Below are 14,638 nucleotides of genomic sequence, written 5' to 3' on the forward strand. Positions count from 1 at the left end.
TATGGGCTATACATGTGCGCCAGGACGAACGAGGAAGGGTGATGGAAAGACAAGCGCGTATATCTATAAGAACCGACCCACTGCGTCCGTGAGTCTTGTTGGATTTAAGTTGGAAACCTTCTGCTGAGGTTCCACCAGATTCCCAGAAGACGGAAATCCCGACGGCCATAAGGTGGAAAAACAAACAGCGGAACCCCTCAACACCCACGTGTGTCAGACAGTCCTGCAGGAATTGCTCTGTGTCTGAAGGAAGTGCGGCTGGAGTTGTGGCACAAAAAAAGAACAGTTGGAAACGAAACGTAATCCCTGCGAGTAGTCCATAATGTCTGGGCTATATATAAGAAGGTAGCCTACTCTATATATAAACAAATGGCCTTGTCAAAACGTGTTTGTAAAATAAACGTCCAACAAACATGGCGGTTCAGATCAGTTATATAAAGTCTAGCTATTTATTAAATTTTTCAATGAGAGCAGACGTCATAATAAATATAAATAAATAGAATACACAACACGCCGTCACTCGGGTAGTAGGTCATCTCCTAGCTCCTCGTCCGCGAAGTCGCTCTCATCCCCCCGCTTCTTAGCGGCTGTCTTCGGTCTCTCCGTCTGAGGGCCCAGCGGGTCCACGTAGGAGGCGTCTGGAGCCACCAGGGGGCGACAGAGAGCGACACATCAGTGATCACTGTTGGCACTATTATGTTATCTTGTTGTGTTACTATTATGTAACTGTTATTGTACTGTAATGTTACCAGTATATCGATTTTCTTACACTGTTACTTTTAGTTACTGTTCATTTACTATTACTTTACTGTTCATTTAATGACCAACCAGACACTAGTTGCACTTTTAGCAACCTCTGGTAAGTGAGTGAGTAAATGAGGGGTTGAGAGAGAGTGGGCGGTCAGAGTCCCTCTACCTAGATCTCTCTGGCCACTGGACTCGTAGGGTTCGTTGGAACCAGGAAGGGACCTCAGCTTGGTGCTCAGACGGTCACCACGGGAACTGTTGCCCTGGCTACTGTTTCCACTGTCTGGACAAACAGAGAGATACAATTATTATTAAGTGATAATGAGTGGACAGCAGGAAGAGCTAGTGTTATTGTTTAAAGCTGCACCAACCAGTGTCCTCTCTGTATCAGTATCGTGTGCAATGACCCATTGGGTGCAGTATGTACTGGTGACTTTCTAGGGGGCGGAGCTGCAGTCCAGACAGACCATAATACCCCTGGTCGCCAAAGAAGCTCAGCAAGCAGCAGCCCAGGAGCACAGGAGCAGCACAACTTCTTATCAGTTTGGGTGTGTGTGTGTGTGTGTGTGTGTGTGTGTGTGTGTGTGTGTGTGTGTGTGTGTGTGTGTGTGTGTGTGTGTGTGTGTGTGTGTGTGTGTGTGTGTCTGTAATGCTGAACAGATGTGTGGCTTTATTGCCTCATTCAGCTGATGATACTATCCACAACACTGAGCGCTGATACTGTGGATATCGGGGATAGGAATTGATAATGGATGTATTGGAGGTATTGTTATTGCTCTAGTGTAGATTAGTGGGGTCTACAGGATGCTGTAACTCATTTAAAGGATCTGTCTGCTGCTCAGGGTTCTGCTGCACATGGAGCTGTGATAATATTACATCGATCTCACTTCATCGCCACACTTTTTTCTACCTCTGATCACCTCTCTCTACAAACGTCTCCCTCTCTTCCCATCTCCCCCTCTCTACCTTCGTCTTCCTCTCTCTACCTCCATCTCCCTCTCTCTTCCTTAGTCTCCTTCTCCCTAGCTCTGTCTTCCTCTTACTACTTCAATCCCCCTCTCTCTACAGCCATCTATCTCCACCTCTATCTCCCTCCCTCAATCCTTGCATCTCCAAAACTCTCTTTTCCCCTCTCCCTATATTTCTCTCCCCATCTTTTTACATTTCTACACATAGAGCCTGGATGGATGGGATGAAGAATTGATGGAGGGACGGAGAATGGAGTGATAAATAGAGGCAGATTCCAGGTCGCCGATACAGACTTCACAGGCTTTGGAGAAAACTCTCGGCAGAGCTCAAAGTATTCTCACATGTCTCACACCAGCCGCTCTGGCCTACAATATTACCCTCTCTCTCCCCCTCCCTTTCAGGGTGTCTTACTTTCTCCCATCTCGCTCTTGTGTTTCAATACAGTGACTAGTGCAAACATTGACAGAAAAGTGAGTGAGAGAGGGAGAGAGAGTTATGTTCATGCCAGGATATAGAAATGCATTTATATTGTACCCTGCAAACACAAAACCCAGTCAGTTATCTGTTTAGTCAGCCAAGTTATCAATGAGTTTGATCAATCATCCATCTGATCAATTTAGCGTATCTCTCACCTGGTTTCACATCCACTCCTGAAGCATCATGGGAAAAAAGAATCAAATACATAACGTTTTCATTTCATTGGTCGTGTGTGAGATCACATGCATCTATATATCTAACCACGCAGTTCTACAGTACATCATCATACTACTAACCCCATCTCAATTTTTACACTTCATTTAGTCTTATTGGACAACTTATATTTGCAATTTCAGATGTTATTCCATTTCCATGCCAATGAAGCCTTTCGAACTGAATGGAGATACGTGCAGAAAAAGATAAAAGACAGAGCAGCCAAGACGCACAGGGAGACAGTAAGAGAGAGAGAGTGAAAGAGAGTGAGAGATATAGAAACAGAGACGTGAGAGATAAAGCAGTGAGGTACCAGAGAGGTCTCTCTCCTTCTTGGGAGGAGTGAGAACAGGCGAGGGGGCGTGGCCTGTCCACCATCACAACCAAAAACAGGAAGCAGGAAGCATAGAATAGGAAGAAACAGAGAAATAGAAGAAGAGAATCTGGCTGACAACATATATATATATATATATATATATATCAATTTAAAGCACACCATTGGCCCTTCTAGGTCACATGCGAGTGTTTCCTGGCTGTTTATTGGCCGGCGTCGTGGTTACTTACCACTGCCTGCGCTCCCCTCTCGCCCCTCCCGGCGCGCTCTGGCACTGCCCTCCCTCCCCGACCTCACCCTCTGGAGGGAGGAAGAATTCACAATAGATTACATTAGTTTGTGTAGATAAGTCATTTTTCATAAGTGTGTGTGCGTGAGTGAGTGAGTGAGTGAGTGAGTGAGTGAGTGAGTGAGTGAGTGAGTGAGTGAGTGAGTGAGTGAGTGAGTGAGTGAGTGAGTGTCTGTGTGTGCGTGTGCGTGTGCGTGTGTCTGCGTGTGCGTGTGCGTGTGTGTGGGTTGTACCTGTTCTCTGATCTCCTTCATTTTCTCTACTTTCTTCATCTTGGTGGCGTACTCCTGAACCTCCTTCATCCCCATGTCAGTACACAGCCTGACCAGGAACCGGAGACCTGGATACACACATGAATACACACACCGTTAGTATACATCCTGAAGGCCTGGATACACACATCAATACACACACCGTCAGTACATAGCCTGAAGACCTGGATACACAGATCAATACACACATGAATACACACACCATCAGTACACAGCCTGACCAGGAACCGAAGACCTGGATACACACATTCATACACACACACACACACCGTTAGTATACAGCCTGAAGGCCTGGATACACACATTCATACACACATTTATACACATTCCATCAGTTCACAGCCTGAAGACCTGGATACACACATCCACACACACACATATGAATACACACACCATCAGTACACAGCCTGAAGACGTGGATACACGCATCCATAAACACATGAATAAACACAATGCCAGTACACAGCCTGAAGACCTAGATACACACAATACTATCCACATTTAGCTTTGATATACATTATTACGTTATTAAAGATGTAGCAGGTGTATTTCTAGTGTTGCGGTGTGATTACATTCTATGTTTTCTGGGAACTTGCGGTGGATGTCCTTGTAAGTCTCCAGGGCCTGCTGGTAGTTGCCTGTGAAGAAAAACACTCACAGTATTACAGACTCTGTAATACTTTATTTACCAATACTTTACACTCTACTTGTACATGCTTCTAATACTTTACATGCTAGTACAGTACATTACATGTTGCTAATACTTGACATGCTAATACTTGACATGCTGCTAATACTTATATAAACAGACTGACCACTTCTCCTGTAACAGCTAGCCACCATCAGCTGCCACTTGACCTGGGTCGGCCTGAGAGAACACACAACGATACAGAATGGTATATGCTTACTGCACTAGGGAGTATACATGGTAGTGAACAGTGTAGTAACCATGGTTACCATTGGGTTGTGAACACAGTGTGGCTAACATGCTTACCAGTGGGCACTGAAGGGACAGTGTAGTAACCATGGTTACCAGTTTGTAGTGAGGAGACAGTTTAGTTACCATGGTTACCATTGTGTAGCAAACAGACAGTGTGGTTACCAAGGCGACTATTGTGTAGTGAACAGTGCAGTTGCCGTGTTGACCAGTGTGCAGTAAACAGTTACTCACTGGATGAGCATCGCTCTCTCAAAGTACTGGATGGCTTTCTCACAGAACTGGGTCTCGATGTAGTACGCCCCCAGCCACTCGATCACCGCCATGTTAGACGGGAAGTGTCTGAAGGACTGGACAGAGACAGAGGACATCTTAGACTCATCTGGGATGAGTTATGCAATATCCAAGTTTCCATACCAGAACAGAGCTAGACAACGATCATGACATCAGAGGTGGAAGGCTGCCCAATTAGCATCGAGAACAGAACGTACCCCGGATACATTCACCAGGAATGAAATATACTCAAGATAAAGTGCCAAAGGATAACTTTGTTAAAATGCATATAGAGTATTAAAACTGCTACATTTGGTACAATACTCAATATTTACTGTGTAACTTATGTTCACCATTATATACCCCTGAAATGCCACATACTTTCACAGTAGGTCCAGACCGGACCAAACCATAGACCAGATCAAAATCAGACCAGACCAGGACCAGTTCAGACCAAACCAGACTAACTCAGACCAGACCAGTCAAACCCAAACCAGACCAGTCTAACCCAGAATAATCCAGTCTAACCTAGACCAGTCTAACCAAGACAAGTCTAACCCAGACCAGAGCAGTCAAACCCAGACCAGACCAGTCTCACCAAGACTAGACCAGTCTATCCAAGACCAGTGTTACCCAGACCAGAGCAGTCAAACCCAGACCAGACCAGTCTCACCCAGACCAGACCAGTCTCACCCAGACCAGACCAGTCTCACCCAGACCAGACCAGTCTAACCAAGATCAGTGTTACCCAGACCACAGCAGTCCAACCCAGACCCCAGCGGGTGTGCGTACCTCTGAGTAGTACTGCAGGGCCTGGGGCTTGTCTCCCTCTATGTCATGGAGCCCCCCCAGCTTGGCCAGCACCTGGGGGTCAGTGGGGGTCACGCTGATCAGCTGCATTAGCCAATCCATGGCCTGCTGGGGGTCATCCAGAAGCTCATAGCTGGTGGGGGGGAGGGGTCAAGGAATAGTAACCAGTAATATACAATAATACACACACACAAAATACATAGTCTCAAGGACCAACACACACACACACTCTGTTACACAATAATACACACACACAAATACGGTCTCAAGGACCAACACACAATAATGTACACACACTATATAAGGGATAATGTGTACAACGCCGGTCATTATCGGGAAAATAAGGGGCTTATTTTCGATAATGACCGGCGACGTTCTATACATTAGCCCGCTTATTACACGGCTACTTGCCAAAACGAAAAAATAACTTCACACGGCGTGTCTTTGACAATTTATAATTCAAATATAATTCACCGCCGGAAGTTGTGAAGAGCCCATGCAAGTGGACAGAGCGTTCTACAGCATTGAGAAGATCCGTGTAATAAAAACCAATAACACACACACACAAATACACACTCAAGAACTAACACAATATAATATACACACACACAATAACAGAATAATAAACACACAGATAAACAATCTCAAGGACAAAGTACACACTAACCCTAACCCTATAAGACAATAATGAACACTCCATGACAACCACACAATAAGACACGAGGATACAGGTGGGCCAGCTGGAACATGACCTGGGAGCTGTTCCTCAGGATGGCGTGGAGCTTCAGGAACCCATCGAGAGCATCCTCCAGTCGGTTCAGCCTCTTATAGGTCAGACCTGGCCAGGGGGGCGCCCGCAAAGATGGACATTTTTATTGGACTAATATGTGTAACCCACAGAAGACGATTCACAAAAACAAATCACACATTTTGCAACTTAAAGATGTGTATTTGTGGATTGTGAATTAGCCATGTTGATATCATTTTACGAAGCACAAATACCAATAATTTGTTGTACACACAATGGGAATCGTCTTCTGTGGGTTACAAATAATAACGTCCAATAAAAACGTCCATCGACAAACACCTGTCAATCATGCTATGCCATGGGCATGGACTCGTTCGGTGACCTACTAATTACCACACTCCCCATTGCTGACAAATAAACCATAGAAAATCCCCCACTTGGTGCGAGCGCTTCTGCAAAGTGTAAGGGCTGTGTTCCCAGTGTTGACCACACGTCCCCGGGTTGTGGGAGCTCACCCAGGTTGTAGAGGGCCTCGGTGCAGGAGGAGTCGTTCCTCAGGGCCTCCCGGTAGAACTCCTCCGCCTTGTCGTAGTCCTGCCTCACGAAGCAGGTGTTGCCCTTGTTGATGAGGGCCGCAGGGTTGTAGCGGTCCGCGCTCATGGCCAGGTCGGCGTAGCGGTCCGCCTGCTCGTAGTCCTTCTCCTAGAAGGTCCCCGACCAGAGGTCAAAGGTTAGATGGGGCGGAGGAATGGCTGGCCTTTGGGGGAGTGTTATAAATCAAAACGTAAAAAGATAAATAATGAATTTATACGTTTCAGATTGTAGTGGTCGTAATATATATATAAGACATAGGACTAAATACTCTTAAGGTACTTAAAATCTAATCATGGATTCAGGCAAAAAGAAAAGCTGTTTGTTTGGGTTTAAACAAACGCAGTGCTCCCCTGGTGGTGGAGATGAGCATGGCACCACACTACAGTTATTCACCAGAAAGTAGAGGAAGGAGAGGTTGGTGGCGGCGGCGCTCTTCACCCGGCTGTCCTTCTTTTCAAACATCTTTAGTGACTCGACCGCCTGGGAAAATAAACAGAGACGCCCGTCAGGGTGCAACCTCAGCCTGACCTTTAACCCCAGGGTTTCCATGTCAGTGTGTATCACCTGAAGCCAGGGGAAGTCTGGGGGGGCTATCTATTACGCACAGTGGTTCACCTTATTGGTTAGCTTGTCAGTGTAGGAAATATGAATTTTACCTAAACACTTTTTTTTTATATAGATTCCTTATGTTTCAAACTGCCTGCTTGTGAATAGCCAATACAGAATGGTTTCCTACCAGTCAAAACTATGTGCTAGGTGAGCGTGTGTCATTGAAACAAATGAAAATGTTATGTTGGTGTGCCCCATCCGGTCCATTTAATACATCAATGGACAACTCAATGAAACAATGTACTAATAAAACACTGCAGACACTTCAGTGCATGGATGAAGGGCCTGTCTCGCCGCCCCCATCTGCTTCCTATCATGCATGTCGACACAGTGACATGCCTTTCCTTGGGTTTCTTAGAAGGTTTACTATCGAATTTTTTCAGTCAAAAAAAAGATCACACTTATAATCGCTAGCAGGATAATACAATTATACTGTCATTCAATTGAGCCCTGTGACCCAGGGGCACAACCTGGTGGACATCTGTGGAACTTCACTCCAGGGAGGTTGAGTTATTGAGCAGACACTTCAAAGTCATTTTATTGTTATATTTTATGTTATTTGGTAGTCTACAGCTATAGTTCAACACACACAAGAAGTACAGCGTTAGCGATGCTAAGGGGGGATGCTAGGGTTAACATGCAGAGTGTGCATAAAAACAAAAGACACAAAACACACACACACACACAAACCAAAGAAACCGAAGACACACATACCTCAACCTGAGCCATGCAGATGGAGAGAGACAATAAAACGGAGAAAGAGAGAGAGATTAAAGAATGGAGTGAGTGAGAGGAGGGAGAGTTTCAAGGAGTTGGCCAATCAAGGGATAACTTTCTGATTATGAAATTGACACCTGCTGCCCAGAAAATAATAACACAAATAATGAGAATGTACCTGACCTTCAGAGGAAACATCCAAATTGTGCCAAGATCAGAATAAATGTATTTTAACCTCTAGAGAAAAGGTTCTTTAGAGAACATCACAGCGTGGGACCCAACCACCGCACACTTAGAAACTCTGAGTACCCTGGAATCGGTGATCCTTTCATTGTTTGCAGTGGTTGGGTTCTGTACGTTGTCATGCCGCGACCCACCTCCTACTTGATCACCACCCATTTTGGGCCCTGACCCATGCGTTTCAAGGTGACATATAATACCACGAGTTGTGAGTTTTATGAGCCGTTATAAGCCGTTTTGGAAATCAGCCTCTTCTGACATCACAAGTTGGCGTGTCCACCTACAGTCCACTGGGTAGGCTGGTAGACTGATCTATCCAGCACACATCTAGGTGGAAAACGCCCACTTGTGATGTCAGAAGAGGGAGATTTTCAAAACGGCTGGTAACGGCTAATCACACTCACACCTGGTGATATAATACGTCACCTTTAAGAAACGCTGCCCTAGAGGCTGCTCTGGAGCGTGCTCGCTCTCTAAGCTTGTGATGATCGTGCACAGCGGCCCTCACCTGTTTGAAGTCCTTCTGTCGGAGGTAGGTGATGGCTTTGTTGATCTCCAAATCATTTGCCAGCTCCACATACTGGGAACTCTTCACCATGTCCACACACCTACGGAACACGACAACAACTAATTTGCAAGTGGTCTTTAATCCCAACATAATGCCCATTATTTCATGTCATTTTAGCTTTAATCCAAAACGACAATACAGAAAAATGTGAAAGGAGCCGATAGGGGTTCGACATCTTGCTTAAGGATTCCTACAGGTAGGAGGCATACATGGGGTTGGAACCCACACCCTTTGAGCTGGGAGTCATTCCCCGTTAACCATTAGAAATAACCCTCACCACCACCACAATTTTTTTGTGGTGGTGGTGACCGGCATATTGACCATTCAATTGTATTCCTCAACCATTTCAAATCTCAATAGATCCGCAGATCAATTGAATGTAATTATCTGAGCCCCATCTGGTGGCAGTGGGCGGAACAACCAACCAGTCGAATCCCGCGGCAAAGGAGCTCTCGATGGCCGGCGCGATGAGCTTGGCTGATGTCATGATGAACTTCTCCGCCAGAGACTTCCTGTAATGGAGGGCCGAAGAGGAAGTGGGGGAACAGTGGGATTGTGCAGTGATGGGTTAGCGAGGGGGTGGGGGTGTGGGGGGGTGTTCGTGGCGCTTAAGAGAAGTGTGTGCGTGTGTCGCAGTGAAGTGTGTTTTACCTCTCCCTCTCCATCTGGTGGAGCTTGTCGTTTTTGATCGCTTCGGTGACCAGATTGGCGTGAGTATCATCCTAAGAGTGTGAGAAAGAGAACGAGAGCGAGAGAGAGAGACAGAGAATTTAACCTCTAGATGACAGCAAAGTCATAAAAGCAGTCTAGTCTAGTCTACTCTTTAAAGGGCCCCTATTTTACCACCAGGTTGACACCGCCACTTGTGTTGTCCCCAACAGGGTGGAGCCATTCTAATGGCTAATCCACCTCACACCTGATGGTTAAGCAGGGGGGTCCCTGTAGCGAGTCAAGTTCTGGACCAGCTGGGAGAGAAGGCTGGCAGCTCACGTTGGTGGGGATGTACTTGTCCTCCTCTCCGATGCCCAGCGGCACGGCGATGAGCTTCTGGAAGGCCTTCTTCATGCGGTCGCGGTCCCCCGTGGCGTAGTAGCACAGGATCAGGTTGAAGCCGGTGCGCACGTTGGGGCTCTCGCTCATGATGTGCTCGAAGGAGGTGACGGCGTCCGAGTACTGGCCCATGCGGACAAAGACCACGCCGATGTTCTGCAGGATCTTGATCCGCGTCTCCTTGTGGGCGTTGGAGATCTGGTCCAGGGCCATGCGGTAGAACTTGATGGCCTTGGGGTAGTTCTTCTGCTGGAAGTAGATGTTGGCCATGTTCACCTTCAGCCGCCCTGGAAGGAGTGGGGAGCAAAGGGGACCGGTCACAAGGTCAGACTAGGAAACTTAAGGGAAACTAGGAGATAGCTGGTATTCCTCAAGACCAGTAGATACCAGGTATCACTAGAGACCAGTCGATACAGGTCTAACTAGAAACCAGTAGATACCTGGTGATACTAGAGATCAATAGATACCTAATATTACTAGAGACCAGTAGATAGCAAGTAATACTAGTAGAGACAAGTAGATACCTAGCAATGCTAGATACCAGTAGATACCTAGTATTTCTTGATACTAGTAGATACCAGGTCTAACTAGAAACCAGTAGATACCTGGTAATACTTTAGACCAGTAGATTCCTAGTATTTCTAGAGCCCAGTAGATACCTAGCATTACTAGAGCTTGTCACAGATTATTGCACCTCTGTTTCTGATTGACTTAAATTATAGTGTCACACGCTGTCTCTTGATGCCACATGGAGCCCAACGTTATTTGTCTGACTGTGTCACTACAGAGAGCCAGGTGGCGGTTAGCTGTACTGTGTCAGCATGGACTCTCACCTGCATTGGTGAACATCTTGTTCTTCACGATCACCTGGTAGGTGTTCAGGGCCTCCGGGTACATGTCATTGTTTGCATATTGGTTGGCGAGGTTAAACAACACCTAGAGGGGATACGAACAGCAAACAGAAGCAGTCCGTCAGTCTGCATGTGGGAGAGGATAAGAATTCTTTCTATACCCCCTTCCACCCTATTTGGCGCCATTCCTTGAGGTAGTGGGTCCTCCAAACAGGCTCCGAACAGAGCTAGAGGGGCTACGAAACAGCAGAAAATAGGACTGGCACTTAAATCTTAGATGGTGAACTTTGAGAAATGTTTGACATGGAAAATATTTTTTTGCTGTGGTTGTGCTATGATGTCAGGGGTAAGGACTGTTTTGGGTCAGGACTTAAGTATGGGTAATGCCGTGAAGAGGACAGATCTGGTTGCTTACAGCGTAGGTGAGGTCAGGGTTGATGTGGTCGGCGTTTCCGGACTGTTCTCTCTGTCTCACCAGTGCCCGTTCCTTCCTGCCTGCCTCCTTGGCCTTCTCAAGGGCCTGGACACGCACACAGGGACACAAACAAACCTTTCAAGGCCATATTTCACATTAACACTTCAGCCTAAAACTGATTGACTAAGAAACTGGACTACCTAACCAGTTTTAATGTGTTTCCCTTGAGGTCATTAAATGCTTAATTTCATTACTGTGGTCCCTTAAGTATGGAACCTTGTCCAATTGCCAGGCTTCCTAAAGGGCTGACCCTGCGGCAGTAGTCCACTAAACATGGTTCACTAGGCCCACTACACGTTGTCCTCTAAATCCACTGTGTGTGCTTCTTTTGGTCCAGTGTACATGCTTCCTAAAGGATTGCCCCTGGTCGACTAGATATGGGACTTTGAGACCACTAGGTAAGTCTCCTATACTGACCAGCTGCAGGGAGCCCTGGCTGTGTGCGATGCAGCTTTCGGCAATCAGCTCGTTCACTCTCTTCTCCAGGATCTTGATCTTCTCCTCGGGTCTGGAAGTCCCAGAGAACACAGTTCACTAGCCACAACAAAATATGGAGATCCACAGAGAACACAGAAGAGCACAATGCCTAGCAGAGCCAATGGGGAACAGAGCACTATGAAACTCTTACAAACCCCCCTTTTATTCTGAAATGATACAGGTCTGTGCTGAAGAATTCTTGGTGCAATAAATCTGTTGAGATGGTCACAGCTGTTTGACTGGTTTCACAAACCGTCATCATCCGCCATCTCCTTGGATTGATGTTGCAGACCAGAATTCTTTCCCATCATGTGTATAACGCAGTACTCTCTTATGTTTAAAAGTAGCAATAAAAATATATGTATGAATTAAATATCCGTCATCAATATAAGAGGCAGTTTTTAATGTGCTGTATATTATAATATATGGTTTTGGCAGCTGATGGTCCACTCACGTGTCATCATTGCGGGTCTCTAAGGGAGGGGCGGGGCCTTTTGACTGACCGAGGGGGTCAAAGGTTGTTCCTGAAAAGGAGGGTTGAGGTAGGTCAGTATCATGATGAATGAATGATAAGCAAAGATAGCAAAGAAAAACTCAACTTAGCTCAAATAAACTCAAATAAATCCAATAAACTGAGCTGAGATAAACCAAGCTAAAATAAGATCAAACACCATAAGCCAGAGAGAAAAGAAAGAAGAAATATCAAAAGTATGGATATTACTACTTAAATGAGATGCAACCATATTTGCTTAAATAAAACCAAATCGAGACATAAACAAAGCCATAAAATAAGAGGGTTAAAATATCCACATTTTGGATGACATTAAATACAAATAACAGTTGAATTATAAGCTTTTTGTTAAAACTCTGGCTGTGCTGTTGTCCTGGGTACTGTTACCAGGTACCTCTGGTCAGGGCTGAGGTGTAGCCTGCAGCTCGCACCGCTGTCATTGGTCTGGCAGCTCCATCCTGCAATAAATACACCACTTAATATATACAACTTCATATTATATATATTAAATATACACAACTTTATATAATATATGTAAACACACACAACTTAATGTATAGATCATATTTACAGCCTATACTGTTTATATACAGCCTATAGATAATATTTAAAATTCACAACCTAAATGAATTCAATATATGCCTACAGGTAGGCATTATTATGTATCTGCAGTTGGATATGGCTACAATATCACCCTGTTTTTTCAGATGTGAATTCTACTCGAATCAGAAGTGTTGCGATTCATCCACCTCCGATCAGAGTCTTCTGTCCTCTCTTCCTCCATTGAATGTCAATGTTTCTCTCACCTGAATGGCTCCGGTCACAGGCCTGCCCAGAGAAGACGCCAACGGAATCCTGGCCTGAACAGAGATTCAGATTTACTTTTTAGATTCAACCTCAAGATGTAACTACAGCTATGTATATTTTATGTGCAAAGTTGATGTTCATTTGTATATGTATTTAAATTATTTGTCCATTTACTATTTTTGTACTGAAATAGTATAGTTTTGTACTTTTTGTGTTTTTTATGTTAACTTAAAACTTATTTTAAGTAAATTATATTGTCTTTGTTCTATTATCTTGAGCTGAGCAATGGTAACAGCACCAATTGCCCCCGGGATTAATAAAGAAATGTGAATCAGATTAAACCTTCAGGTGAGGCCGCCGGATCCATTAAGAGTCTAATGAGGCTGAGAGACACAGTACTGTGATCTGCTTAGCATCATTGCTACACTCAGGCTGTATTTCCAAAGTTCTTTCCGCTCTCAAGTGCTTGTCTAATCTCACCTTCAACAGCCTGCTCTCCCTGACCTCCCTGCCGTCTACCTGAGAACAGCACATGGACGAGGACACTCTGCACGTCATCTTAAACTCTGCTCTCAATCACAGCATATAAGTCTGTCCTTAGGGTAATACTAGCTCCAAAGTCAGGTGGGTGTTAAGGTTAGGGCTAAGGTTAGGGTTCCACTCACTCCAAAGGAAGTGCCAATGGGACGTCCACCAATAGCAGTGCCAGGAAACTTGGCTGTCATCTGGGAAATAAACAAATGTGTAACTACATTTGATGTGTTGCAATGATAATTGGCAAAAAAATCTACACACAAACACACACACACACACACACACACACACACACACACACACACATCACTTTGTATGTTTAGTATGTATGGAGTAGTATTCCTTAAGTGATTTAATTTTAAATGTGATCAATAAATAACTTTAGTATACTAGAGAATTCAGAATATGAAATATTGATAAGCAATTATATCATATTGAGAATAATTGCTTTGTAATGATCTTACAGGAGGTCTTCTTCCATGGCTGGTTCTCACAGCTTGCTGGAATCCTTCATCATTGTCAAGCTCCTTCAAAACATATCACACGTCACTACCAAGCAAAACCCTTTTAACAACAAGTCATCTATATGTACCTATGCATATGTTTATATAAAGTCTTACACATCGTAATTACGCTTTGGTGTTGTCCTAATCAAATACACATGAAATCAATGTCACTTACAAGCAAAACTATGTCACTTGCACTCCTAGCTATAAATATGAACTCCAACTAATGTATATAAGGAGTCCTACGCATGGCATTGAATACATTTAATCTTATACCTAAGTAACGTTAGCACACATCCATACTAGTGTTTATGATTTAGGACAGACCTCGGAGTCAAATGTGGCGTTATAGTCGTTGTATCCCGAATAAATATCATCCTCGTCTTCGACGAGATGCACGTTTTCCATCATTCCAAACAGATAAAGGTAGTTAAACTAAAATGTAATTAAGATACACATGAAACAAGGAGCAAGCTCCTCAGCATGTATAATCTGTCCGCAACCCTCCCACAATGCAATGCGGAATAGGCGGGACATCGTTTCTTTTAGATTCTGATTGGTTGGAAGCGTGTCAAGCAACACTTTTAACTTAGCTAATTGGTCAGTTCGTTGCTAAGATACTCGTAGACG

The 14,638-nt window shown here is 44.7% G+C and overlaps 1 protein-coding gene across 1 annotated transcript; it reads right to left on the reverse strand.

Annotated features, from left to right (window-relative positions):
• Positions 1-25: 25 nt before the first annotated feature.
• On the reverse strand, positions 26-14,436 carry ift88 (intraflagellar transport 88 homolog). Its single transcript, XM_079731304.1, has 24 exons — positions 14,336-14,436; positions 13,967-14,029; positions 13,634-13,693; positions 12,968-13,021; positions 12,556-12,619; positions 12,105-12,174; positions 11,591-11,681; positions 11,114-11,218; positions 10,681-10,783; positions 9,788-10,134; positions 9,449-9,519; positions 9,223-9,309; positions 8,738-8,837; positions 7,057-7,143; positions 6,585-6,771; positions 6,051-6,159; positions 5,304-5,454; positions 4,473-4,588; positions 4,117-4,169; positions 3,874-3,939; positions 3,263-3,369; positions 2,971-3,040; positions 917-1,030; positions 26-638 (listed from the first exon to the last, which is right to left on the reverse strand). The coding sequence occupies exons 1-24, from the start codon at positions 14,417-14,419 to the stop codon at positions 517-519; spliced, it is 2,481 nt and encodes an 826-aa protein (XP_079587430.1). The 5' UTR covers positions 14,420-14,436; the 3' UTR covers positions 26-516.
• Between the last annotated feature and the right edge of the window lie 202 nt (positions 14,437-14,638).

The sequence above is a fragment of the Pollachius pollachius genome (genome assembly GCF_949987615.1).
Source record: "Pollachius pollachius genome assembly, chromosome: 3".
NCBI classification, from domain to species: domain Eukaryota; kingdom Metazoa; phylum Chordata; class Actinopteri; order Gadiformes; family Gadidae; genus Pollachius; species Pollachius pollachius.